Below are 27,928 nucleotides of genomic sequence, written 5' to 3' on the forward strand. Positions count from 1 at the left end.
TCAGGCACTCAGGGCCTTACCATCACCCAGTTTCCCTGCCTGCTCGGCAGCCCCTCCCGCCCCTCCCAGGATATTGGTGAGAACGTTTCCCCCGTCCGCTGGAGGCTGGCCTGCCGCTGCACTGCCGATCCCACCTATCCCTCCAGGCCTGCTACCTATCCCTCCAGGAGGGGCTGCTTTAGAGCCTGCAGAGGAACAAGAATAGCAATGTCAGATGGTATTTTTATTTATTACATTTTTATTTAACTAGACAAGTCAGTTAAGAACAAATTCTGATTTTACAATGACGGCCTTCCCCGGTCAAACACACCCCTAACCCAGACGACGCTGTGCCAATTGTGCGCCGCCCTATGGGACTCCTGATCACGGCCGGTTGTGCTACAGCCTGGGATCGAACCAGGGACTGTAGTGACACCTCTAGCACATAGATGCAGTGCCTTAGACCGCTGCGCCACTCGGGAGCCCAAGTATGTCGGGGGCTTGTCATTCTGTGTTTGGGTAGTATGTCCTTCTGTTTCTGGGTAGTATGTCCTTCTGTGTTTGGGTAGTATGTCATTCTGTGTTTGGGTAGTATGTCATTCTGTGTTTGGGTAGTATGTCCTGTGTTTGGGTAGTATGTCATTCTGTGTTTGGGTAGTATCTAATTCTGTGTTTGGGTAGTATGTCATTCTGTGTCTGGGTACTATGTCATTCTGTGTTTGGGTAGTATGTCCTTCTGTGTTTGGGTAGTATGTCCTTCTGTGTTTGGGTAGTATGTCCTTCTGTGTTTGGGTAGTATGTCATTCTGTGTTTGGGTAGTATGTTATTCAGTGTTTGGGTAGTATGTCATTCTGTGTTTGGGTAGTATGTCATTCTGTGTTTGGGTAGTATGTCATTCTGTGCTTGGGTACTATGTCATTCTGTGTTTGGGAATTATGTCATTCTGTGTTTGGGAATTATGTCATTCTGTGTTTGGGAATTATGTCATGTGACTATAGGGGAGATGTCAGTCTCACCAATGCCTGTGAGGGGGGGTGTGACTGTCTTGGGAGGCTGTGCTGCTGCTGCCCCTCCAATCGCTGCTGCAGGTTTCACCCCCCCAATGGCTGCTGCAGGTGTAGCAGGGGTCACCTGTCACAGAACAGAAAGAGAGGGGAACAAAATCATTACTGTCTAGCTGTTCAACAAGAGGTAGAAAGTAAGATGGCATACATTTTCACATGACATTCAATGGATCTTGAAATACCAACCCCATCTAAGATGTACTTACGACTGTGGTTGGTGACTGGCCTGTGGCGGGTCCAGCTGGCTGCCGGCCTTGTGCCGGAGTCTGGACAGGTTTATCCTGGTGCTGTGCCACTCCTGGTCCTGCCCCTGGTCCTGTACCTGGTCCTGTCCCTGGTCCTGTCCCTGGTCCTGCCATGGGACCTGGCCCTGCGGTCCCTGGATTGGCCTGAGGCCCACCAGCAGTGGTCTGAGGAAGCTGGCTCTGCTGCAGGGGCTGCTGCTGCTGCTGCTGGGTGCGTTGCTGCTGCTGGCCAGGCTGCTGGGCTGGCTGTCCCCCGTCTGGCCCCTGGGACCCAGGCGGTCTGCCTGACTGGGACTGCCCACTGGAACGCTGCCCCTGCTGCTGGGGCCCCCCTGGACCACCCTGGGGTTGCTGCCCCAGGCCCTGCTTGGCCCCTGCAGAGGGCACCCCCTCCTGTCTCCTGGAAGACGAGCCCGGTGGCCTCTGACCCCTGCCCCCGGTGCCCTCACGGTGGTGTCCAGAGGCCGGATCACGGGAGGAGTAGTCCCCAGAGTCCCGATCCCGGTAGCCCTCCCGGGAGGAACGGGGTTCCGAGCCTCCCCTCTTCTGGGTGGAGGAGGATCCACGGCCCTCAGAGCGGGCGGATGGGTCTTTGGGGTGTGTTCTGGAGGAGCGGCTGGACGACCGGGGCTCCTCGCCAGAGTGTCGGGAAGATGAGTGCCTCCCCGAACTGCCGCCGCTACTGCCATGGTAACCACGGTGGTCACGGGATGATGAGGTGGACGAGGGGTGGCGAGGTTGGTTGTTGTACTCATCTTGAGGCCACAGGTCCTGCTCCTCGGGGGGCTCGTCGTAGTCATGGTAGGTGTGCTTCACATTGGCGCCGGTCTGTTGTCTACCTGTGGAGATGTGGCCTGCACTCCCATGGTGTCTGGAGCGGTTGGCGCGAGCCTCCCTCGGCTTCTCAAACCAGTCCGTCTCCTCCTGACCCAGATGATAGGCTTTTTGGACAACAAAGATTATCATCAGTCAGTTTCCTTTTCTTTTGTGATGTGAAGAGAGGAGAAGAAGAGAGACATGCAGACTGAACTGAAGCCATGCGGAAGACAGACAAAAACACGGGCCTAAAGTCTCAAAAACATGCAAAGTCTTTCAGAGTCAAACAAAAAACAGCAAAAACATGTAAAATCACAAAACTCAAAAAATGGAAATGTTTTCAGCATGCAAAAACAGAAAAAGATATACGAAACATAGGCATATGCGGTTTATGCATTGGGCACAACATGCACGTCTTTTCAAACAGTCACATAATAGAAGGAGCCGTCGTGCTGCTCTGAAGACCACACTTGGCATACAGACTCTTTCCAGCAGACAGAGAGACAGAGGAGGTCAGGCAGTTAGTGGCATTCAGCACCAGTTACCTTCGCTGTCCGACACAGCTGCGTGCATGTCGTCTACAAGGTATGAGTCATCTGGTTTGTACACGTGGCTCCTGGGCAGGTCCTTCATGTGGTGATCCTGGACGTCCGGCAGGGAGTGGCTGGAGCCATACTGGTTCCTCACGTCATGGGGATCCCCTGGTACCCCAGTGCCGCCTCGTCCGATCCCCACAGGCTTCCCCATGGGGCTGAGGGGGCTCTCCTCCTCTGAGTTCCGTCCACCGCGGTTGCCTCTCTGAGACCGCTCCAAGGCATCCCTCTCGTAGGACTTGCTCCTGTAGCCTGAGGAGTCCCTGGAGGAGATCTTGTCCATGCCGTAGCCTGTAGACCGGGATCTCCCCGAGCCGTACATCCGGTCCTCCTCTTCCAGGGCTTCCCGGCTTCCCGGCTGGCCGCCATAATACTTCTGCTGGTCGTAGCCGCTCTTCTTCACCCCGGACCGGGACACCACGGTGCAGCTGCCGCCGGTAGAGGTGGTCATGGTGTAAGAGGCCAGGTCAGACTCCACGTCCCGCGCCTCCTCGATGGGGGAGAACTTTGAGATCTTCTGCTCCATGCCTTGCTTCCTGTGCTTGCTGCGCTTACCAGAGGAGACCACAGCAGGGGCCAGGTTCTTGGATGGGTGTTTTTGGGGCCCTGGGCCCCCTGGACGTGTTGTGCTGGGGTGTTTATTATAGTCGTCATAGTAATAAGAAGATCCCCCAGTAGTGCTGGTCCGGGGGTCCACAGCGCCCTGCTGGTGGTAGCCCGTGGTGCCTGCAGGCATGTACGGGTCCACAGGCTCATTGCCGTAGCCAGTCTGGCGCACGGGGCCGTTCTCACCGTAACGTCCTCCTATTGGATGGCCAAGAGCATCAACAGCAGGGCCCGTGTTCTCTTTGGTCAGCTCACTGATGTCATCAATCATGACGTAGTTCCTGGGGATATTCTGCTCCAGGTTGGAGGTGTAGAGGCCGTCTGCAGCATAGGCTGATGTGGGGCTGTCCACACCGTGGGTCAGCACAGGTTCCGGGGGGCGGTACTGCCCGTAGGCGTTGGGCATGGTGTTAGAGGCATAGACTGAGCCAAAGCAGGTGTCTGGAGCTGATGTGGCCACGGAGACGGCAGGGTTACTGATCACCTCGTAGTTGGTGGGCAGCTTCTGTTCCAGGTCGGCCAGGGAGGTCTGACGAGGCCTCTGGTGGACAGTAAGGATCTCTGCCTGGGGCTGATAGGACATCCCCTGGCCGGGATAGGGGCTCTGGCCTGGGTAGGGGAGGTGTTGGCCTGGGATAGAGGGGTTGGGAGGCTGGAAACCCTGGTGGCTATGCTGCTGCATGCCCAGGTCTGTATGGTAGGATGGCTGGCCATAGCCCCCGTGGGCTGGGTAGCCTGGCTGGGTCTGGTAACCTGGGCCTTGGGGTGGGTGTGGCTGGAAGGTGCCTGGCTGGGGCTGGCCAGCTGTTGGGTACTGAGGGGGCTGGAAACCGATCTGTTGGTAAGCAGCGGTTGGCTGCTGTGTGGGCGTGGGCTGGCTCTGTGCGTACTGATAGGCCATGTAGGAGGAGGTGGGCGGGTACTGGGAGGCCGGGCCGAGGTCGTTGGTGAACTGGCTCAGAGGCGCCGTACTAGGCCTCGTCAGCAGACCGTTACCATCGAATGTCCCCGTGGCCGCAACCATCCTCAGGTTGTTAAGCTCGGTGTCCGACATGTAGTCACGGGCGTCGCCCATGCAGCGCATGTAGGCCAGCTCCCTCCTCTCCCTCTCCTTCACCAGGGTCTCCTTGCGCTGATGGATGCCCAGTTCCAGGTACCGCAGCTTGGCGTCAATCTCCTTCTCCTCCTCCTCCAACTCCTGCTGCTGCTTGCGGAGCTTGGTAGACTCCTGCTCCACGGCCTTCAGCTCGCTCAGCAGGCCAGCCTTAGTGACTCCCTGGGCAGGCCTTGGCAGCACCCTCTGGGGCTGCATCCCCGGGGGGCTGCTGTACATGTGGGACATGGCTGGGGTGACGATGGGGAGAGGGCTTTCTTCTGGAGGAGGGCTAGGCAGGGTCCTCTTCACCTTTCTCATCAGAGAGTTCTGCTGCTGCTGCAGGGTGGCCATCTGGAGCTAGAGAATGAGAAGCACCATTAGGACGACACGCACATAACAATGAACAGAATGCCTGCATGGAAATCAGACTAATTGCACTAAAGTGCTTATGTGACGATTACAGTCCAGTCTCCCTCATTGGAATTTTTTTTATAGTTTAATTCAGAAAATGTCAATTTCATAGAATAGCTTAGCATCAATTTAAGGTAAAATGTATAATTATGTTTCAAATTAGTTTGGGTCCATTAAAAAACACTTCCATCATAAATAAATGAGCAAAAATAATAACCAAGAGCAAGTTTCTTATTAAACAGAACTGTAAAAGATGAGTGCTACAATGGGAAGAGACCGTGAAGAATAATGTCCACGTGAGAGAGAATAGACAATCTGGGAGCGATTCTCAGCATAAATAATTCATATTCTTATTTTCAGAGCCTTATAAAATTCCAATCGTAACATAGTCATCCACCTTGTCCTTACTTGTCTCAAAACCAAATGGCAACAACAACAAACTAAGAGCAATAATACATTTTTGTTCACAGAAGAGAAAAAACATTCAAACATGGCAAGATTCCTTCTTTCTACTTACAGTTTAGGAGTTGTGTAGACCCATGGTGAATTGAATAAGTATCCGTGAGAATGCCATTTTTACAAATGTTGATGAATGGCCAGCACAAATAAAACAAGAAAATATATGTAAAAATCCTCTTATGATTTCTATTTGTGCCTGTTCCTCTGACAGCCTTCGCACAGAGTGCAGAAGGATCTGACTTTACTTTGACCAGCTGCTAACATGCCGGAAGACAGCAGGGCTGTAGCAGGATGCCTTCACATTGTGTCTCCCCTTGGCATGTCTAAGGGCTTTGCCAGATATAGCGGGGATAGCATGATGGAGAAAAAGAGGGATGGGGTGGGAGGGGGAGTGTGTGTGTGTGTGTGTGTGTGTGTGTGTGTGTGTGTGTGTGTGTGTGTGTGTGTGTGTGTGTGTGTGTGTGTGTGTGTGTGTGTGTGTGTGTGTGTGTGTGTGTGTGTGTGTGTGTGTGTGTGTGTGTGTGTGTGTGTGTGTGTGTAAGCAAGAAAAGGCAAAGTAGAAAAAAGAAAATGATATCAGGGAAAACTATGGAGTGAGAAACAGAGATGATGGTATAATGGAGTAAAGGGGAAGCTTGCTTGGTGCCTGGCATGAACAGCTGCTCTCCTGAGAACATTCTGTCATGTCCTTTGATGCCAAACCCTGTGTGATGCATATGTGCTCTCCCACAAGACTCTAGTCTATTCAGTATCACTCTGTTCACTATTGTGTTGTCTACTCTCTATGCTCTCAACTGTATATAGCACAGTTATAATAAAAACATTATTTGAGAACAAATGCTTGCTCTCTTCAAAGTAATAAATGTATGTATTTATTTTCATAGCAGGTCATTATGATTTACAGTGTCTTAACCCTGTTAGTCCCAAGTATTTTTGCAAATGCATTTTTGCAACACACAAAAATACCTCCAGTTCTGGCTCAGAATGTTTGTTTCTCAATTTTCTTTTTCTACATACTCTCTATATTTTAGAGAAGACAAGACACACACCAGTTGCTACTAAGAGTTACATCTAGGTCTAAACATGTTCAGTACAGGTCCCAGTTTGGTCACAGTATGATGTTATAAGGTATTTTGATGGTCATTAGGGAACGTGTAACGGTTTTCTAATGGTGAAGGAGAGTCGGACCAAAATGCAGCGTGTATATTACGATCCATGTTTTAATAAACAAACGTAACATGAATCTAAATACAATATCTACAAAAAACAATAAACGTAATGAAAACCGAAACAGCCTAAACTGGTGCAAACGAACACAGACTCAGGACATCAAGACACTAAGGACAGTCACCCACAATACAACCAAAGAATATGGCTGCCTAAATATGGTTCCCAATCAGAGACAACGATAAACACCTGCCTCTGATTGAGAACCACTTCAGACAGCCATAGACTTTCCTAGAACACCCCACTAAGCTACAATCCCACTAACCTACACACCAAAACCCCAAGACAAAACACACCACAATACAAAAACTCCATGCCACACCCTGGCCTGACCCAATACATGAAGAAAAACACAAAATACTTAGACCAGGGCGTGACAGAACGTTGGGAAAATGTTCCTATTTGGTTCTGATAGGATGTTATCCATGGGACATTCAATGACCACAAGGGGACGTTTCATGATGGTCCCAAAGGAGCGTTCTCTGGGGGACCTTTGTCTACTTCCCTGTTAGTTACCAGGACGTCATTGAGGACCATGTTAGGACTTTTGTAAGACGTTCTTGTAAGATGAACCCGGGTATGTAGTGACGCCTCTAGCACTGCTCTTAAAAAGGTGTGCCATGGCTATAAAAAATGATATATTCTGAATCAGGGCACGATAGATGTAAAGTCTTCTCCCAACTCACACTCTCAAACACGTAGATCCCCTGAACGCAGCTCACTTTCCAGCACACTTTCCAGCTCACACTCTCAAACACATCGATCCCCTGAACGCAGCTCACTCTCCAGATCCCAATCACCTGAATACTGATCACCTGTTCACACACCTGTATGTCATTATCACACACTATTTAGTTCAGTTCTTTGCACCCCATCATTGTGAGGTATTGTTTGTTTTGTGACACATTTCTATTCGGAGCTCTGATTTTCCCGGAATTTAATCCTCCTGTGTATGATCGTTTTTGCCTGCATCACTAATGGCACCTTTTGCCTATTCCGTGCCTGTAACTTAGCCTATCGGATTTCCTGTTATCAACCTATTGCCTGATCTCCCGGACAACATTATTAGCCTTTTCCCTGCCTGTACTGTTGCCTTTTTGGACCCCCTGTGTACGACTTTCTGCCTGCCCCTGGACCCAGCTACCTGCCTCCTCCTGTGGTCCTTTACAAATAAACACCTGCAGGTAGCTGCCTGCCCCTGGACCCAGCTACCTGCCTCCTCCTGTGGTCCTTTACAAATAAACACCTGCAGGTAGCTGCCTGCCCCTGGACCCAGCTACCTGCCTCCTCCTGTGGTCCTTTACAAATAAACACCTGCAGGTAGCTGCCTGCCCCTGGACCCAGCTACCTGCCTCCTCCTGTGGTCCTTTACAAATAAACACCTGCTGCGCCCTGCGCTTGAAACCAGCTCTCTGTCTACCATCGTGTTCATTACAATACAGAAAAATAAATAAATAAACAATTCTGCACCAAAAAAAGCTGTGGTCAATTAACCATTTCTTTGTGGATTTTTATGTTTGCTTGGGGCTATTGTCTTGCTGGAAGATTGACTTGTGGCCAAGTATCAGGCTCCTTCAGATATACTATAAAAAAAACTTCTTGTATGTTATTCAAATTGTTTGTATATTTAAGTATACATTAGTATAGTTGTAATATATTAAAGTATCCTTTTCTTCGCTTGGACAGTGAGATTAAAAATAGAGGTTGACGCAGTGCATTGTTTTGCGCCTGCTCAAGTAGGCTTACTACTTTCCTCTGATATTTATTTAGCAAAAGTGATAACACATGATCACTCTGGAGAGACACAAGCAAAAACTCATCACATAAATGTTGCAGCAGCCTAGTCTACACCTAAATATTAGACATCTGACATGCTGTATGGGATGAAAATGAGACGATTATTCCGTCTGATCAACTGTAGGCTACTAATAATCCAATCAAAATCGAATCGCATGGTTAGCAGATGTTAATGTGAGTGTAGCGAAATGCTTGTGCTTCTAGTTCCGACAGTGAAGTAACATCTAACAAGTAATCTGACAATTCCCCAACAACTACCTAATACACACAAATCTAAAGGGGTGAATGAGAATATGTACATGTAAGTATATGGATGAGCAATGTCCTAACGGCATAAGCAAGGTGCAATAGATGGTATAAAATACATGTGATATGAGTAATGTAAGATATGTAAACATTATTAAAGTGGCATTATTTAGAGTGCATTGTATAAAGTGACTAGTGATCCATTTATTAAAGTGGCCAGTGATTTGGTCTAAATGTAGACAGCAGCCTCTCTGAGTTAGTGATTGCTGTTTATCAGTCTGATGGCCTTGAGATAGAAGCTGTTTATCAGTCTCTCAGTCCCAGGTTTGATGCACCTGTACTGACCTCGCCTTCTAGGTGGTAGCGGTGTGAACAGGCAGTGGCTTGGGTGGTTGATGTCCTTGATGATCTTTTTGGCCTTCCTGTGACATCGGGTGCTGTAGGTGTCATGGAGGGCAGGTAGTTTGCCCCCGGTGATGCGTTGTGCAGACCGCACCACCCTCTGGAGAGCCTTGCAATTGAGGGCGGTGCAGTTGCCATACCAGGCGGTGATACAGCCCGACAGGATGCGCTCAATTGTGCATCTGTAAAAGTTTGTCAGGATTTTGGGTGACAAGCCAAATTTCTTAAGCCTCCTGAGGTTGAAGAGGCGCTGTTGCGCCTTCTTCACCACACTGTCTGTGTGAGTGGAGTATTTCAGTTCGTCTGTGATGTGTACGCCGAGGAACTTAAAACTTTCCACCTTTGCCACTGCTGTCCCTTCGATGTGGATAGGGGGGCGCTCCCTCTGCTGTTTCCTAAACTCCACGATCATCTCCTTTGTTTTATTGATGTTGAGTGAGAGGTTGTTTTCCTGACACCACACTCCGAGTGCCCTCACCTCCTCCCTGTAGGCGGTCTCGTCGTTGTTGGTAATCAAGCCCACTACTGTTGTGTCATCTGCAAACTTGATGATTGAGTTGGAGGCATCTATGGCCATGCAGTTGTGGGTGAACAGGGACAACAGGAGGGGGATGAGCACGCACCCTTGTGGGTCCCCAGTGTTGAGGGTCAGCGAAGTGGAGATGTTGTTTCCTACCTTCACCACCTGGGGGCGGCCTGTCAGAAAGTCCAGGACCTCCAGCTTGAGACCTAGGGCCTCCAGCTTGATGATGAACTTGGAGGGTACTATGGTGTTGGATGCTTAGCTGTAGTCAATTAACATCATTCTTACATAGGTATTAATTTTGTCCAGGGATAGGGCAGTGTGCAGTGTGATGGCGATTGCGTCGTCTGTGGACCTGTTGGGGTGGTATGTAAACTGAAGTGGGTCTAGGGTGGCCGGTAAGGTGGAGGTGATATGATCCTTGACTTGTCTCTCAAAGCACTTCATGATGAAATAAGTGAGTGCTACGGGGCAGTAGTCATTACGTTCAGTTATCTTTCCCTTCTTGGGTACAGGAACAATGGTAGCTATCTTGAAGCATGTGGGGACAACAGACTGGGATAGAGAGTGATTGAATATGTCCGTAAACACTCCAGCCAGTGTTGGGGATCAATCAGAATAGTTGGGTAACATAGATAAGATGTTTTATTTTCATTATATGCTTGTGAGTTACTTCTCATTTAGAATGTATCTTGTTGTACTATAGTGGTGGCCATTTGCAGTTATCCTTTCTCTGTCCTGGGGTCAGTTACTTGGGCCGCAGAGAGGGGAGAGGTCAAGCTTGTCTTCATATGTAAACATATCTTTTAAACCATGTGAAGGGATGATTGAGGGGGAACCAATTATCTATTGGCTCAACAATGTCTGTGTGCCAGTCACTGTCTCTCTGTGATCTTGTCCAGGAGGGGTGTATTTGATATATGCCTGTTGATGAGGTTTTGTTTTATGGTCCTGAGTGGTACCAAGAGCGAGATAAGAACATAGTTTAGGAGACAAAGCTAAACGATTTATTGCCAATGCTGTCTGGCTATGTGTGTCTTTGCTATAAAGGATCTCAGATGTGATGTGTAAGCACTCTCAGATAATTCATTTATAGACACTGAATTGATAGGAGAGTCACAGGGTTGTGATGGAGCTCATAATAATCAAAGATGGACTTTATGATAACTCTGACTTGTGTGGTGTTTTGGTCTCATGATTTGGTAAATACAGGAAATTTCGACTACACCAGCTGGTCTGCACATGCTTAGAGGACGCGGCTAGGGATGCTGTCTGGCCCAGCAGCCTTGCGAGGGTTAACACGTTTGAATGTTTTACTCACATCAGCCACGGAGAAGGAGACGGGGGCAGTCCTTGTTAGCGGGCCATGACGGTGGCACTGTATTATCCGCAAAGAGGGCAAAGGAGGTGTTTAGTTTGTCTGGAAGCGTGACGTCGGTGTCCGTGACATGGCCGGATTTATTTTTGTAGTCCGTGATTTCCTGTAGACCTTGCCACATACGTCTCATGTCTGAGCCGTTGAAATGCAACTCCACCTTGTCCCTGTACTGGCATTTTGCTTGTTTGATTGCCTTGCGGAGGGAATAGTTACACTGTTTATATTCAGACATATTCCCAGACCTCTTTCCATGGATAGCGCTTTCAGTTTTTGCGTGAATGCCGCCATCCAGCCATGGTTTCTGGTTAGGGTAGGTTTTAATAGTTACAGTGGGTACAACATCTCCAATGCACTTCATTATAAACACACTCAGCGAGTCAGCGTGTAGGTCGATGTTGTTCTCTGAGGCTGACCGGAACATATTCCAGTCCGCGTGATCAAAACAAATCTTGAAGCATGGCTTCCAATTGGTCGGACCAGCGTTGAATGGTTCTCGTCACTGTTACATCCTGTTTGAGTTTCTGCCTATGAGACAGAAGGAGCAAAATGGCGTTGTGGTCGGATTTGCCAAAGGGAGGGTGGGGAAGGGCTTTGTATGCATCGCGGAAGTTAGAGTAGCAATGGCCGAAGGTATTGCGCATGTACGTAGCGCAATCAATATGCTGGTAGAGTTTAGGTATACTTGTTCTCGATGTTGCTTTGTTAAAATCCCCCAGCTGCAATAAATGCAGCCTTAGGATGTATGGTTTCAAGTTTGCATACAATCCAGTGAAGTTCCTTGATGGCTGTCTTGGTGTCTGCTTGAGGGGGAATGTACATAGATGTGACTATAACTGACGAGAATTCTCTTGGTAGGTAAAATGGCCGGAATTCTAGATTGGGTGAGCAGAGGGACGTGAGTTCCTGTATGTTGTTATGATTACACCATGAGTCGTTAATCATAAAGCATACACCCCCGTCCTTCTTTTTCCCAGAGAGGTGTTCATATCTGTTGGCGCGATGCATGGAGAAGCCCGGTGGCTGAACCGATTCCGACAACATATCCCAAGAGAGCCATGTTTCCGTGAAACAGAGAATGTTACAATCTCTGATGTCTCTCTGGAAGGCAACCCTTGCTCGAATTTCGGCTACCTTGTTGTCAAGAAACTGGACATAGTATACTACTAGTATACTAGGGAGCGGTGTGCGATGTGCACGTCTACGGAGCCTGGCCAGTTGGTCGCTTCATCTGTCCCTTCTGCGGCGTCGTTCTTGTGGATCGCCTACTGGAATTAGCTCCATTGTCCTGGGTGGTGGTCCGAACAGATGATCCGCTTCGGGAAAGTCGTATTCCTGGTCATAATGCTGGTAAGTTGACGTTGCTCTTATATCAGATAGTTCTGCCCAGCTGTATGTAATAAGACTTAACATTTCCTGGGGTAACAATGTAAGAAATAATACATTAAAAAAACGAAATACTGTGTCGTGTCTTTGGCTATGCCGGATTAAGAGATATGACATGCTATTCTATAAAATCCTTTCTCTGTAATTCATATTACCTGATTGAGCTAATCATGTAAATGTAATTAAGTAGAAAGTGGGGGCACCAGGAAAGAATATTTATAGAGCAGTTATCCTCCGAATAAACTCTTAAAGACCTAGTAATATTTTACATCAATAGCAATATAATCGTCACCTTATTTCAGTCTCATCTGAAAGTTGTAAATTATTGGTCTTCACGAACCCAGGCTAGCAAGTTGAATCAGCAATACAAAATTGGGTTTAATGATTTATTTACTAAATACCTAACTAACCACACAGAATTACATATACGCAGAATGTATTATACCTCGATTACAAATTATGTCATAAAGGAAAACGTCCCTAGCGGACGGAACAGATATGACAGCTGGTTACACAAAGAAAAGGGGGCAGGGTTTGAGTGAAAGAGCGGGAAAACTGAAGAACAAAGGAAGAAGTGATGTCTCTATCGGGCCGTAGGCAGCTACTCTATCGTAAATACAGAATCTTATGTATTCTAAATTACAGAAAAAAGCTCACGATGAGGTTGGCTTCGTTCTGTAGTTATTATCTGAATTCTTCTGACATTGGACCGTCATCCTAATGTACCCAGTACAGGAGGTTACATTTTCGTCAAGGGCTTATATGGTGGAGGTTGAAAGGGTGTGTTTCATAGTTTATAGCCCATGTCTCTTCAAAGGGGTGGGCCACTGATTGAACAGAGCCCTAAACTTATGAAAACCCAAATCTCTCATTTGGAAGCTAAAATTACGTTTAATTTTTTCACCAATAATTTTATATTTAAACATTTGAATTGCACAAGAATTCCATGTGAATCTGATACCTATAATGTGTAGACTTTCCCAGATACAGTGGGGCAAAAAAGTATTTAGTCAGCCACCAATTGTGCAAGTTCTCCCACTTAAAAAGATGAGAGAGGCCTGTAATTTTCATCATAGGTACACTTCAACGACAAAATGAGAGAAAAAAATCCAGAAAATCACATTGTAGGATTTTTTATGAATTTATTTGCAAATTATGGTGGAAAATAAGTATTTGGTCACCTACAAACAAGCAAGATTTCTGGCTCTCACAGACCTGTAACTTCTTCTTTAAGAGGCTCCTCTGTCTCCTCCACTCGTTACCTGTATTAATGGCACCTGTTTGAACTTGTTATCAGTATAAAAGACACCTGTCCACAACCTCAAACAGTCACACTCCAAACTCCACTACGGCCAAGACCAAAGAGCTGTCAAAGGACACCAGAAACAAAATTGTAGACCTGCACCAGGCTGGGAAGACTGAATCTGCAATAGGTAAGCAGCTTGGTTTGAAGAAATCAACTGTGGGAGCAGTTATTAGGAAATGGAAGACATACAAGACCACTTATAATCTCCCTCGATCTGGGGCTCCACGCTAGATCTCACCCCGTGGGGTCTAAATGATCACAAGAACGGTGAGCAAAAATCCCAGGACCACACGGGGGGGACCTAGTGAATGACGTGCAGAGAGCTGGCACCAAAGTAACAAAGCCTACCATCAGTAACACACTACGCCGCCAGGGACTCAAATCCTGCAGTGCCAGATGTGTCCCTCTGCTTAAGCCAGTACATGTCCAGGCCCGTCTGAAGTTTGCTAAAGAGCATTTGGATGATCCAGAAGAAGATTGGGAGAATGTCATATGGTCAGATGAAACCAAAATATCACTTTTTGGTAAAAACTCAACTCGTCGTGTTTGGAGGACAAAGAATGCTGAGTTGCATCCAAAGAACACCATACCTACTGTGAAGCATGGGGGTGGAAACATCATGCTTTGGGGCTGTTTTTCTGCAAAGGGACCAGGACGACTGATCCGTATAAAGGAAAGAATGAATGGGGCCATGTATCGTGAGATTTTGAGTGAAAACCTCCTTCCATCAGGAAGGGCATTGAAGATGAAACGTGGCTGGGTCTTTCAGCATGACAATGATCCCAAACACACCGCCCGGGCAACGAAGGAGTGGCTTCGTAAGAAGCATTTCAAGGTCCTGGAGTGGCCTAGCCAGTCTCCAGATCTCAACCCCATTGAAAATATTTGGAGGGAGTTGAAAGTCCGTGTTGCCCAGCAACAGCCCCAAAACATCACTGCTCTAGAGGAGATCTGCATGGAGGAATGGGCCAAAATACCAGCAACGGTGTGTGAAAACCTTGTGAAGACTTACAGAAAACGTTTGACCTCTGTCATTGCCAACAAAGGGTATATAACAAAGCATTGAGATAAACCTTTGTTATTGACCAAATACTTATTTTCCACCATAATTTGCAAATAAATTCATAAAAATCCTACAATGTGATTTTCTGGATTTTCTTCTGTCATAGTTGAAGTGTACCTATGATGAAAATTACAGGCCTCTCTCATCTTTTTAAGTGGGAGAACTTGCACAATTGGTGGCTGACTAAATACTTTTTTGCCCCACTGTACAGTTTAGGTCGTCCTGTCATCAGTCATAATGTCTCAGATGACAACCAAACTGACATCATATTCATTAAGTACCAACGCATATTTTCAACTGGTTCTATTACCGAAATATGGATCCTTTCCCTCCACTTGTTGTATATTCCCAGACTCTCTGTTTAACAAAGGCAATTCAAGAGACCCTCTGTAGAATCAAGAGAGAGGGAAGGGAGAAATGTATTCATGGGGGGGTCATAAACCTTACCCACAGGCCAACGTCATGACAACTGCATAGTTTCCTAAGAACTCGAAGTCGGAAGTCTACATACACCTTAGCCAATTACATTTAAACTCTGTTTTTCACAATTCCTGACATTTAATCCTAGTAAAAATTCCCTGTCTTAGGTCAGTTAGGGTCACCACTTTATTTTAAAAATGTGAAATGTCAGCATAATAGTAGAGAGAATGATTTACTTCAGCTTTTATTTCTTTCATCACATTCCCAGTGGGTCAGACGTTTTAATACATTCAATTAGTATTTGGTACCAGTGCCTTTAAATTAACTTTGGTCAAACATGATGCCATCTATTTTGTGACGTGCACCAGTCCCTCCTGCAGCAAAGCACCTCCACAACATGATGCTGCCACCCCAGTGCTTCACGGTTGGGATGGAGTTCTTCGGCTTGCAAGTCTCCCCCTTTTTCCTCCAAACATAACGATGGCCATTATGGCCAAACAGTTATATTTTGGTTTCATCAGACCAGAGGACATTTCCCCAAAAAGTACGATCTTCGTTCCCATGTGCAGTTGCAAACCGTAGTCTGGCTTTTTATGGCGGTTTTGGAGCAGTGGCTTGCTGAGTGGCCTTTCGGGTTATGTCGATATAGGACTTGTTTTACTGTGGATATAGATACTTTTGTACCTGTTTCCTCCAGCATCTTTGCTGCTGTTCTGGGATTGATTCGCACCAAAGTATGTTCATCTCTAGGAGACAGAACGCGTCTCCTTCCTGAGCTCTATGACAGCTGCGTGTTCCCATGGGGTTTATAGTTGCATACTATTGTTTGTACAGATGAACGTGGTACCTTCAGGTGTTTGGAAATTGCTCCGAAGGATGAACCAGACTTGTGAAGGTCTACAATTTATTTTTCTGAGGTCTTGGCTGACTTATTTAGATTTTCCCATGATGTCAAGCAAAGAAGCACTGAGTTTGAAGGTAGGCCTTGAAATACATCCACAGGTACACCTCCAATTGACTTTAATTATGTCAATTAACCTATCAGAAGCTTCTAAAGCCATTACATAATTTTCTGGAATTTTCCAAGCTGTTTAAAGGCACAGTCAACTTAGTATATGTACATTTCTGACCCACTGGAATTGTGATACCATTGAATTAAAAGTGAAATAACCTGTCTGTAAACAATTGTTGGAAAAATGACTTGTGTCATGCACAAAGTAGATGTCCTAACCGACTTGCCAAAACTGTAGTTTGTTAACAAGAAATTTGTAGAGTGGTTGAAAAACAAGTTTTAATGACTATATATATACAGTTGAAGTCATTCAAACTCAGTGCCTCTGAGTTTTGAACAGAAGTGTATATATATATATATATATATATATATATATATATATATATATATATATATATACTGTATATATACACTTCCATTCAAAAGTTTGGGGTCACTTAGAAATGTCCTTGTTTTTGAAAGAAAATCTCATTTTTTGTCCATTAAAATAACATCAAATTGATCAGAAATACAGGATAGACATTGTCAATGTTGTAAATGACTATTGTAGCTGGAAAAGGCTGATTTTGAATGGAATATCTACATAGGTGTACAGAGGCCCATTATCAGCAATCATCACTCGTGTTCCAATGTCACGTTGTGTTAGCTTATCGAAGTTTATGATTTTAAAAGGCTAATTGATCATTAGAAAACCCTTTTGAAATTATGTTAGCACAGCTGAAAACTGGTGTCCTCATTAAAGAAGCAATAAAACTGGCCTTCTTTAGACTAGTTGAATATCTGGAGCATCAGCAATTGTGGGTTTGATTACAGGCTCAAAATGGCCAGGAACAAAGGACTTTCTTCTGAAACTCGTCAATATATTCTTGTTCTGAGAAATGAAGGCTATTCCATGCGATAAATTGCCAAGAAACTTGAGATCTCGTACAACGCTGTGTACTACTCCCTTCACAGAACAGAGCAAACGAACCAGAATAGAAAGAGGAGTGGGAGGCCCTGGTTCACAACTGAGCAAGAGGACAAGTACATTAGAGTGTCTAGTTTGAGAAATAGACACCTCACAGGTCCTCAACTGCAGCTTCATTAAATAGTACCCGCAAAACACCAGTCTCATTGTCAACAGTGAAGAGGCAACTCCGGGAAGCTGGCCTTCTAGGCAGAGTTCCTCTGCCGTGTCTGTGTTCTTTTTTCCCCATCTTAATGTTTTATTTCTATTGACCAGTCTGAGATATGGCTTTTTCACTGTTGACGTTGAGACTGGTGTTTTGCGGTTACTATTTAATGAAGCTGCCAGTTGAGAACTTGTGAGGAATCTCTCCTGACATGAACTGAAGCCACGTCTCATGCCACTGGCACATTGAATGTTTCCTCTCCAAGCACTGTGATTATACCTGTCAATTTTCTGTCATTACCGTATGTAGTCAATCAGAGACACATTCACAATCACATTATTACACATCAATGATTTTACTCCTTGATTGTATTAACTCATTCTTAGCTATTTTTTTCTAACTGTGTAGTCTATTGTGTAATAGTTTTTTTGTCCTCCCAGTCAAATTCTGTCCTGCCCTTCAGCAGAAGTTGAGCTGTTCTCCAACACCATTCATCCATAATGAGCCTGTCCTGCACTGAAGTCAAGACTCTGAACACCTCAACGCCTCACACCCTCATTCAATCACTGCTGCGATCCCTTCCCAACACTGTTAGTATTCATCTTATTCCCATTCCCCATAATATCATACTATAAATGTCTCTGAGCAAGGCAATTAAACCCCAACAACTGCTTCCCGGGTGGCCAATGGATGTCGATTCGGGCAGCCCCCCAGTACCTTTCTGATTCAGAGGGGCTAGGTTAAATGCAAAGGAAACATTCTTGTTAAATGCATTCAGTTGTGCAACTGACTAGTTATCCCCCTTTCCCTTTCCCAGTACATTGTACAGCAAGCAGTTTAACAGTTAATACCTTCACATACCTTCACTTATTTCAAATGTTGCTGTGTTACAAATTGATTAAATATATTATTGTCCTCGTCCATTTACACACAATACCCCATAATGACAAAGTGAAAACATGTTTCAATACATTTAAGCAATTATATTGAAAATGAAAAATATAAATATCTAACTTCAATAAATATTCACACCCGAGTCAATACATGTTAGAATCAGCTTTGGCAGTGATTTCAGCTTTGAATCTTAATTGATAAGTCCCTAAGATTTTTGCACACCTGGATTGTACAAATTATTTTTTTAATTCTTCAAGCTCTGTCAAGTTGGTTGTTGAACATTTTTTTTTGTTGAACATTTTCAAGTCTTACCATAGATTGTCAAGTCATTTTAAGTGAAAACTGTAACTAGGCCACTCAGGAACATTCAATGTCGTCTTGGTAAGCAACTCCAGTGCATATTTGGCCTTGTGTTTTAGGTTATTGTCCTGCTGAAAAGTGAGTTTGTCTCCCAGTGTCTGTTGGAAAGCAGACTGAGCCAGGTTTTCCGCTAGGAATTTGCCTGTACTTAGCTCTATACCCATAGCATGATGCAGCCAACACCATGCTTGAAAATATGAAGAGTGGTACCTATTGATGTGTTGTGTTGGATTTCTTTACTACATTTTTTGCAGTTATACTTTAAATCAAATCAAATAAAATGTTATTAGTCACATGCGGCGAATACAACAGGTGTAGACCTTACAGTGAAATGCTTACTTATAAGCCCCTAACCAACAATGCAGTTTAAAAAATATGGATAAGAATAAGAGATAAAAGTAACAAGTAATTAAAGAGCAGCAGAAAAATAACAATGGTGAGATTATATACAGGGGGGTACTGGTACAGAGTCAATGTGCGGGGGGCGCCGTTTAGTTGAGGTAATATGTACATGTAGGTAGAGTTATTAAAGTGACTATCCATAGATGATAACAACAGAGAGTAGCAGCGGTGTAAAGTGGGGGGGGGGGGCAATGCAAATAGTCTGGGTAGCCATTTGATTAGGTGTTCAGGTACCGCTTGCCATGCGGTAGCAGAGAGACATTCTATGACTATGGTGGCTGGAGTCTTTGACAAATTTTAGGGCCTTCCTCCGACACCACCTGGTATAGAGGTCCTGGATGGCAGGAAGCTTGGCCCCAGTGATGTACTGGGCCGTTCACACTACCCTCTGTAGTACCTTGTGGTCGGAGGCCCGAGCAGTTGCCATACCAGGCAGTGATGTAACCAGTCTGGATGCTCTCGATGGTGCAGCTGTAGAAACTTTTGAGGATCTGAGGACCCAAATCTTTTCAGCCTCCTGTGGGGGAATAGGTTTTGTCGTGCCCTCTTCCAGACTGTCTTGGTGTGCTTGGACCATGTTAGTTTGTTGGTGATGTGGACACCAAGGAACTTGAAGCTCTCAACCTGCTTCACTGCAGCCCCATTGATGAGAATGGGGGGGTGCTCTGTCTACTTTTTCCTGTAGGCCACAATCATCTCCTTTGTCTTGATCACGTTGAGAGAGAGGCTGTTGTCCTGGCACCACACAGCCAGGTCTCTGACCTCCTCCCCATAGGCAGTCTTTTCATTGTCGATGATCAGGCCTACCACTGTTGTGTCATCTGCAAACTTAATAATGGTCGTGCCTGGCCGTGCAGTCATGAGTGAACAGGGAATACAGGAGGGGTGGAAAAGGGCAGTGTGCAGTGCAATAGAGATTTAGTGCCTTATTGCAAACAGGATGCATGTTTTGAAATATGTTTTATTCTGTACAGGCATCCTTTTCACTCTGTCATTTAGGTTAGTATTGTGAAGTAACTTCAATGTTGTTGATACATCCTCAGATTTCTCCTATCACAGTCATTAAACTCTTTAAATGGCCTCATGGTGAAATCCCTGAGCGGTTTCCTTCCTCTCCTGCAACTGAGTTAGGAAGGACATGCGTATCTTTGTCGTGACTGTGTCTATTGATACACCATTCAAAGTGTAATTAATAACTTCACCATGCTCAAAGGGATATTTAATGACTGCTTTGAACATTTTTACCCATCTACCAATATGTGCTCTTCTTTGCAAGGCATTGGAAAATCTCCCTGGTCTTTGTGGTTGAATCTGTGTCTGAATTGCAGTTCTCGACTGAGGGACCTTACAGATAATTATATATGTAGGGTAAACAGGTTAAACATTATTATTGCACACAGAACGAGTCCATACAACTTCTGTGACTTGTTAAACAAAAGTTTACTCCTGAAATTATTTAGGCTTGCCATAATAAAGGGGTTGAATACTTATTGAGTTAAGACATTTCAGCTTTCGTTTTTAATTCATTTGTAAACATTTCTAAAAACAAAAAAAAGATGGGGTACTGTGTGTAGGCCAGTGACACAAAATCTCAATTAAATGTATTTAGAATTCAGGCTGTAACACAACAAAATGTGGAAAAGTTATTACTTAAGAGTATGAATACTTTCTGAAAGCACTGTAGCTAGCCTAGCTCTCTGTCTGCTGCTTCTCCTTAACTTTTTAAGAAATGAATTTGTTCAAAACTGCTCAACTGTCTTTCTCTCTTTTTGAGTCAACTACTCAACACATTTTATGCACTGGAGTGCTATCTATCTGTACCTTATGCTTGTATTACTAGATTCATTCACTGATGCTTTGATTGGGTGGACAACATGTCAATCCATGCTGCAAGAGCTCCGATTCCTCCGGACGTCGTCATAATTACTGGGTAAGTCTATGGAAGGAGGTGAGAACCATTAACCTCCTAAGTGTTGTATTGAAGTCAATGTACCCAGAAGAGGACGGAAAATTGCTGTCCTCCGGCTACACTATGGTGCTACGCCAGAGAGTCCTGTTGAGGATACTGTATGATACTGTAGACCACCTTTGCAAAACAGTGTGTTCTAATCTGTTATTTGGTGACGTGAATATATTTAGTATATTTTTTTGCAGGGTAGGACCTGTTTCATCTTTGCAATCGGGGTTCTCACAGGGTTTTAATGTTACTGAAGTGAAAGTGAAATAATAACGCAACTTATTACATACCTGACTGTTGGAGAGGGCCTGCTGATGATACGGTGAGAACCTGTTCTTGGCAGGGTCTTCTGAGGTGGGGCTGAGGGGTTTGGGGTCTGACATGGAGCGCTGCACACTCTTGATGGGCCTGGGGAGGCTCTGATGACGCTGAGGGGACTCGGCAGTGAAGGCTTTCTGCTGGGGTGTGACGTGCGCCTTGTTGAGTTTCTCCTGGGAGGTGAAGGTGGTCTCCAGCATCCGATGGGGTGACAGTGGGGACACAGGGGAGTACAGCACCTGAGGAGACTTGGGAGGCTGGCGAGATGGGGAGTCGTTCTGCTGCTGGCCTTGGTAGCCGATATCCAGAGGATCGGGTTTCCTCCTTTCAAACTTGGCCACCCCTTGGGGAGGAGATGGGGTGGAGCCCACCATCTGCATGGTGGTGGAGTATGGGCTGATGGTGGTGGGGACACTGAGCTGAGGGGCCACCACTCCCTGAGACTGGACCTCTGGTTCAGTCTGACAGGCCAAGCTCTCACCCTTATGGGTTCTCTCAGGAGCAGAGATGTAGTGTAGTAGCTCCACCTTGTTTGTCTCAGCCGCAGTGATGTGGATTGCAGGTGAGACCCTGCCCAACTGGTCTGTCTCAGTCTGGCACGAGGAGTCGTTGGTGGTCTGAATGGCTATGCTAGAGGAGGACACTTTGGAGATTCCGTCGGATTTGACCTCCGCGCTAGAGTCTGAGTGCTTGGAGAAGCGTGACCTCCTGCGCCTAACCGGTTGCTCCCACTCTGCTTGATCCTCGTCGTCTGTCTGGACGCTGCAGTCGGCGATGCGCCTGGTTCTCCTGCCCCTACGGTTCATATACCTGTCCTCACCATCTTCATCATCCGTCTGCACGCAGCTATCTGCAATCCTCCTCACTGGCTCCTCCTCTGCTTCGTCCCTAAGACGAGGCATGGAGTTCCGCTTCTTCATGACCCTGGACTCCGCCTGATCCTCACTATTTCTGAAGGACATCTCAGAGGCAGAGCTAGGTATAGGCCTTGGGGTCACCACTGTTTGGACCACCTGCCCTTCCATGTGGGGTTGCCAGAACTGCACACTTTGGCCCTCCTGTTGAATCACCCTACCACTCTGGTCACAGATGATGAAACCTTGTGGCGTTCCTCCTCCAACTACTAACCCTTGAGCAGTAGTGGCTGTAGCAGCTGCTGCTGCCGATGCCACAGCTGCCTCGGCTGCTGCGGCTGCAGCTGCTGCCTCCACCACTGCTGTCTTCTGCCTCTTCTGCTCCTCCAACTGCTGCTGGAGCTGTTGCTGCAGCGACTGGATCTGGTCCAGTTGCATCCTCTGCTGGGCTAGCTGTTCCCTCTGCATGACCAGCTGGGTCTCCCTTTCCGATTGCTGCTGATGCAGGACTTGCTGTTTGATGGTCTGCAGCTCCTGAATCTCACGCTGCACCAACATCTGTTCTTTCTCCCTGTGCCTCTGGAGCTCCATGCGGTCTCTCTCCAGTTCCTCATGCAGGCGCATTTGCCGAAGTTTCTCCAGCTCCACACGCTCTCGCTCCATCTGCAGCATCTGCTCTTGCTGCTGTCTCAAACGCTCTTCTACCTTTTCTAGCTCTGGGTCTACGGAAGTAGCAATGGTGGTGCTGGCTGCTGCAGCCTGGAGTGTGGTCTGGGGCTGCAGCTGAGTCTGGTGCTGCACTAGAGCCTGGGGCTGAGGCTGAGTTATTAGCTGGGACTGGGTTTGAGTCAGGGATAAAGCTTGAGTTTGAGTTGGTATTTGTTGTTGCATTTGAGTTTGAATTTGTTGTTGTATTTGGGACTGCATTTGTTGCTGTATTTGGGCTTGCATTTGAGTTTGTGTAAGGGGGTGTGTCGTAACTTTCTGCACTTGGATATGAGTTTGGGGGGTCTGTTGGTTTGCAGACTGAATTGCCATTGCAGTAGTTTGTACAATCTGTCCACCCATATGAGAAACCGGGTGGGCCGGTGGTAAAGTTGCAGCTGTGTGCACAGCGACGGTTTCCAAAGGCTTCCCAAGGTAGACAGGAGCTTCCTGGGTGGAGGTGCTTGTGTCAGGTACATTTCCAGGAACACCCGCTGTTGTAGGAAACTGGTTGGGAGAAGCGTAACCGTAAGGTCCCTGTGTAGACAGAGGCATCCTTGGGGTCACATGAGGCAACCTAGTGAGGCTAGCCAGTGGTACAGCAGTTACGCCTGCAGGGTAAGGTCGGTATATTCCTCGTGGCATGGGTCGCAGAACAGAGGAAGGTTGGGTGGTTATTGGCAAGGTAGAGGCTATTGGGCTGTTGATGGTGGAGTATGTCATGCCATCAGCTCCTCTCATTGCAGATGGATATAAGGCCCGTATGCTTGCTTGTCTGGCATTGATCAGATTGGTTAGGGCTTGGCCGTGTGCAGTGGGCCTGCCGTCAGGGGCATAGAGTAGGTTGGCTCGGATTGATGCTAAACTTTGCTGTAGGTTGAGCCTGGCTGCAGGGCCTGCTCCTCTTCCAGCACCATACTGCATCATGTCAGGGTTGCTGTACCGTTGACCAAACTGATCCATAGAGTTCAGAGCTGCACACATTCGGCTGATCTCCCTGGCAGTGGTGGCACTATACTGTGCCAGGTTGGCGTCCGGTAAACCTGCCTGACCATAGCCGTAGTCTTGGTTGATGTTGGACATGGAGCCGTATCTTCGCAGGGGTAAGGGAGGACCTGTGACATCTCCTTCATGACGTAAGTCTGTGTAGGATCCATACTGCGCACCCATGCCAAGATATCCTCCTTCGTAGGTTTGATTCATGGTGCTCAGATCCACAGCCAAGTCCCCAGGGTCAGTCCTCTGATAGTACTGAAGCCCTGCATTAGACAGGTTGGTGTCAGACATGGAAGGTTGAAGTCTCCCTCCAGGGGGTATTGGGTATGGAGGGACTCCCTGCATTGGTTTAAGCTCCTCTGGTGCTCCTTGCATGCTTGATGTCTGGTAGCCATTATTTCCAGGTTGTTGTTGTTGTTGATGATGATGATGTTGCTGTTGTTGACGTTGTTGTTGTTGTTGTTGTTGTTGTTTCTGCTGCTGCTGTTGCTGCTGCTGCTGCTGTTGTTGCTGCTGCTGTTGTTGTTGTTGCTGTTGTTGCTGCTGCTGCTGTTGCTGCTGCTGCTGTTGCTGCTGCTGTTGCTGCTGCTGCTGTTGCTGCTGCTGCTGTTGCTGCTGCTGCTGCTGGCTTACACTGTAATGTGGGGCAGGGGGTGGAAGGGTGACTTGGGAAGGTTCAGTGGTAAGATTTTTCTGAGTTAAGTTCCCTGCACAACTACCAGCGAAGGGTAACTTGTAAACAACGTCACAACAAGCCACTTGGTTCTCTGGTTTCTGCATCTGTCCACCAGTGAGATCCAGGACCTGGGGAGGAGGAGGAGGCTCTTTGACCAGCTGAGTCACTGTGGCCACCTGAGATGTATTGCGGTCTTCCAGTTGGACCATCATGACATGGGGCTTTCCCGTGGACAGGTTCATGACCGTGGGCTTGTTCTTCAACTCCAAAGCAAGCCCACCCTGACAATAGTCATGCAGAGTGTTAGAGGAAGGTGGAGCCACAGACACTGGCTGAGGAGGTAAGGGAGATACTCTAGGAATTGCACTGACACTGACCACAGGCTGAGCAATGCCAATGCTTGTCTGGCTCACCACCAGGTCTTTCTTCAGCAACAGCGGCTGGACCTGGTTTGCTAGGTTATAGCGAGCGAAAGAGGACTGCTGGTGCTGCTGGAGCTGCTGCTCGAGGAGCTGTTGTTGCTGTAGGAGCTTCTGCTGCTGCATCTGGAGTTGCTGCTGCTGGATGCCCAAATCCTCCAGACATGCGTCAATCTTAGGAATGGACGGGTCAGTGATGGGTGTCTTAGTTTGTGTAAGACACATTGCTGATCCCACGCCTTGCCCCAGATCCATACGGTTCTGAAGGGGATCTCCGTAAACCACTGGATGCCCCTTCGGCTGAGATATAAACATGGAGGCTGCCACGGTGACTGTTGTTGGAGTGGACGCAGACACATGCGGCTGCTCTTGTGCATTCAGGTTCATGGCTGCATTCAGGTCCTGCACCGCTGTGTGACGGCTGGGTGGTTGTTCAGCATCGAGAGAATACCTCCTTGTATCAGTTGCCAGAGACGTTAGATCCATGCCCTGGTCAGTCATGATGATTGGGGCAGGCTTCATTGGTGCTCTCAGGTCCACCACAGATGCAGGTCCAGTCGGATGCATTTGAATTTGGCCCTGCTCCACGACCCTAGAGGTACCTGGAACATTGGAGATTCTACATAGGGAGATATTTTCCATTGACATTGACCCACGACTGTATGTGGTAGCTGTGGTTGTCATTGTCATGCTCATACCAACATTAACCCTCTCTGCAGTTTGGGGCCTCTGTAAACCAGGTTGAGGGGTTTGGTGCAGTGGGTGCATTTGTGTGGATGTTGGGGAGCTTGTTGAAGGAGTATGTTGCTGATACATGGGCTGACGTATACCCTGTGTTGGCGAGGACAGGGGCGAAGTGGAAGAGTTTACAGTTAAAGGCTTTGCAGAACTGGTGGTGGTCTCAGAGCCCAGAGTTATCACCATTACTGGTGAGTCGGAGGAGGACTGTTGTCTTGCAAGGCGTGGCGACGCTGATCTTTGTGGCGTCTGGGCTCCATGTTGTTGTGGCGGTATTGGGGAGGTTGGGCCACCAGCGCCAGGTTGAGAATGTCGTGGGGACCCCCCAGGCCCAGTGGTTTGTGGGGACACCCCAGGCCCTGTGGGTCGTGGGGACACCCCAGGCCCTGTGGGTCGTGGGGACACCCCAGGCCCTGAGGGTCGTGGGGACACCCCAGGCCCTGAGGGTCGTGGGGACACCCCAGGCCCTGTGGGTTGTGGGGACGGGGAATGAATGGGGCTCTGTGAGGGAGAGGGAGCAGGGGAAACAGGAGGACTGGGGCCTTTAAAATAGGAGAAGAGGGAGGATGCGATGGAGGGCACTCCAGGGTCAGGAAGAGGCACCCCCTGTGCTGGTCCATGAGTACCTGGTCTTCCAGCTGCCGGGGGGATAACACCCCCTATTTTGGCAGTCTGCGTCCTCATCCTGTCTTGGGTTTCTTTCGATAGATGCTGTGTCACACTGATTCCTTGGGGGATCCCTCGTCCAGACCCACGTGGGTCGTTTGATGAGAAGGAAACAGGTGCAGATATCTGTGTGGGGCTGGAGCCAGGTGTTAGGGAAGCTCCAGTGTCTAGATGTTGTTTATTGCCAGGCTGAGGTGCCCCAGCCGGTTGCCTTTGTGGACTTCCTTGTTGTTGACCTGGCCTTCCTGGCTGTCCCTGCTGCTGCTGCTGCAGCATCTCTGCTTTCCTCATCATTTCTTCATAAACCTCCTCTGCACTTTTCAGTGTCTTGTCAGACGGTGAAGTGGCAGTAGGTTTTTCAGTGGGGGAGTAGAGAGACATGAACGTGGGTAGGTTGTGGTGGCTTCCTGACTTGTAGAGCTTGGAGCCCATCATTTCAAAGCCCTCTGCCTCTGAATCCATGGAAGGGGAGTACTCTGAGCAGGAGGATCTGTGGAGCTCCTCCATCTCTGCTGCCTGTCTCAGCTCCTCTGTTGGGGATGCATCCTCGATGGGAGAGAGATTGCTGGGCGGAGTCTTGGATCTCTCTCTACGTCTCTGGGCCCTCAGCTCCTCTTTGTCTCTCTTAGTTTTCCTGGCTGTGCTGCGGATCCTCTGCAGGTCCAGATCTCTCATCTTCTCCTGTTCTCTCAAAAGCTCCTCTTCCTCCCTCAGCTCGTCTTCCTCGGATGAGTCCTCAATGGTGGGCAGGAGTGGGCCATGGGAGCGGTGGCGAGCCTTCCTCTGCTGCTTGGCTTCTTCCAGTCTCTGCCTGCGGCTGGGGCTGCTGTCACTGTCATCCTCCATGGAGGACACAGAGGTAGGGGACGTGCCGGAGGTGTAGCTGGGAGTGGTGGCAGGTAGGGTGGAGGAATACTCCCCCCTCGACCGCTCCTCTGGTGATCCAGTCAGGCTCTCCATCTCCAGCTCTGGCTCTCTGAGGTCATGCTCTGAGTTGTTCAGCTCGATGGTCTTAAACCGCCGCAGGCCTCCTTGGGAAGCCATCATACCTTCATCTTCTTCACCATCAGCGCCCTTGGTGTCCTCTTCAAAACTACTGGAATGGTGGGTGAGGCTGCGTCGTTTCTCCTTCCCCAAATCCTTTTTGTTTTTTGTTTTCTGGTAGCCGTACCCTTCTTCCTCCTCCATCTCATCCTCGTCAGCACTCATTTCCATGATCTGCCTCCTCATGAACTCCTCATCTGTCATTTCTTTATGGGACTTCTTCTGCCTGGGCGGTAAGGGGGACAGACCACTCTCGCTGCTGTCCTCCACATAGTCGTGTCGCAGCTTTGAGCTGAGATCGTCCGACACTTCCCCATCCGAGTTGTACTCCTCGTCCTGGCCAATGGACAGAGAGTGAGGCCTCCCCCGGCCCTGGTCTGCAGCCTCCTTGGACTTTGATTCTAGCAGCGGCCGCATGGAGCTCTCCAGCTTGGTTATCTCAGAGGGGCTAGAGGGGCCTCGTTCACTCAGCTTCAACCCCGGATCCTCCTGGATCTGGCCTGTGATCTCGCCCATGGAGCCGGATATCCCATCTGACGAGTAGCCCGTGTCACTGAGGCTCTGTGTGCTGGACTTGTTGGAATACTGAAGGAAAGAGAGAAAAAAAGAGAGAGGTCAGAGGGCGGTATTAGCATCAGTCCGTTTTCCCCTTGACTTAATTTGTTTCTATAGCAAAAAGTCTATTACAGGCATCAGCGCACCCTTTCTTTCCTATCATTTCACCTAACTCAACGGTAGTGTCACTTTTATGAGCATTTGTT

At 47.6% G+C, this 27,928-nt stretch overlaps 2 protein-coding genes across 2 annotated transcripts; both read right to left on the bottom strand.

Moving 5' to 3' along the window:
* LOC135559831 (protein bassoon-like) lies at positions 1-2,264 on the bottom strand. The gene is made up of 3 exons (XM_065000709.1): positions 1,250-2,264; positions 996-1,110; positions 1-185 (listed from the first exon to the last, which is right to left on the bottom strand). The coding sequence occupies exons 1-3, from the start codon at positions 2,252-2,254 to the stop codon at positions 1-3; spliced, it is 1,305 nt and encodes a 434-aa protein (XP_064856781.1). The 5' UTR covers positions 2,255-2,264.
* Positions 2,265-2,422: 158 nt separating this feature from the next.
* bsnb (bassoon (presynaptic cytomatrix protein) b) lies at positions 2,423-27,860 on the bottom strand. The gene is made up of 4 exons (XM_065000710.1): positions 27,855-27,860; positions 21,038-27,752; positions 9,978-9,991; positions 2,423-4,726 (listed from the first exon to the last, which is right to left on the bottom strand). Exons 1-4 carry the CDS (start codon positions 27,858-27,860, stop codon positions 2,636-2,638), a joined length of 8,826 nt encoding a protein of 2,941 aa, XP_064856782.1. The 3' UTR covers positions 2,423-2,635.
* Between the last annotated feature and the right edge of the window lie 68 nt (positions 27,861-27,928).

The sequence above is a fragment of the Oncorhynchus nerka genome, linkage group LG15 (genome assembly GCF_034236695.1).
Source record: "Oncorhynchus nerka isolate Pitt River linkage group LG15, Oner_Uvic_2.0, whole genome shotgun sequence".
Lineage (NCBI taxonomy): Eukaryota > Metazoa > Chordata > Actinopteri > Salmoniformes > Salmonidae > Oncorhynchus > Oncorhynchus nerka.

Coding starts and splice junctions, on each gene's coding strand:
- LOC135559831 (XM_065000709.1), bottom strand. CDS start 2,254: ATGATAATCTTTGTTGTCCAAAAAGCCTATCATCTGGGTCAGGAGGAG. Junction 1,111..1,249: donor GCCAGTCACCAACCACAGTC/GTAAGTACATCT, acceptor GTTCTGTGACAG/GTGACCCCTGCTACACCTGC. Junction 186..995: donor ACCCCCCCTCACAGGCATTG/GTGAGACTGACA, acceptor GTTCCTCTGCAG/GCTCTAAAGCAGCCCCTCCT.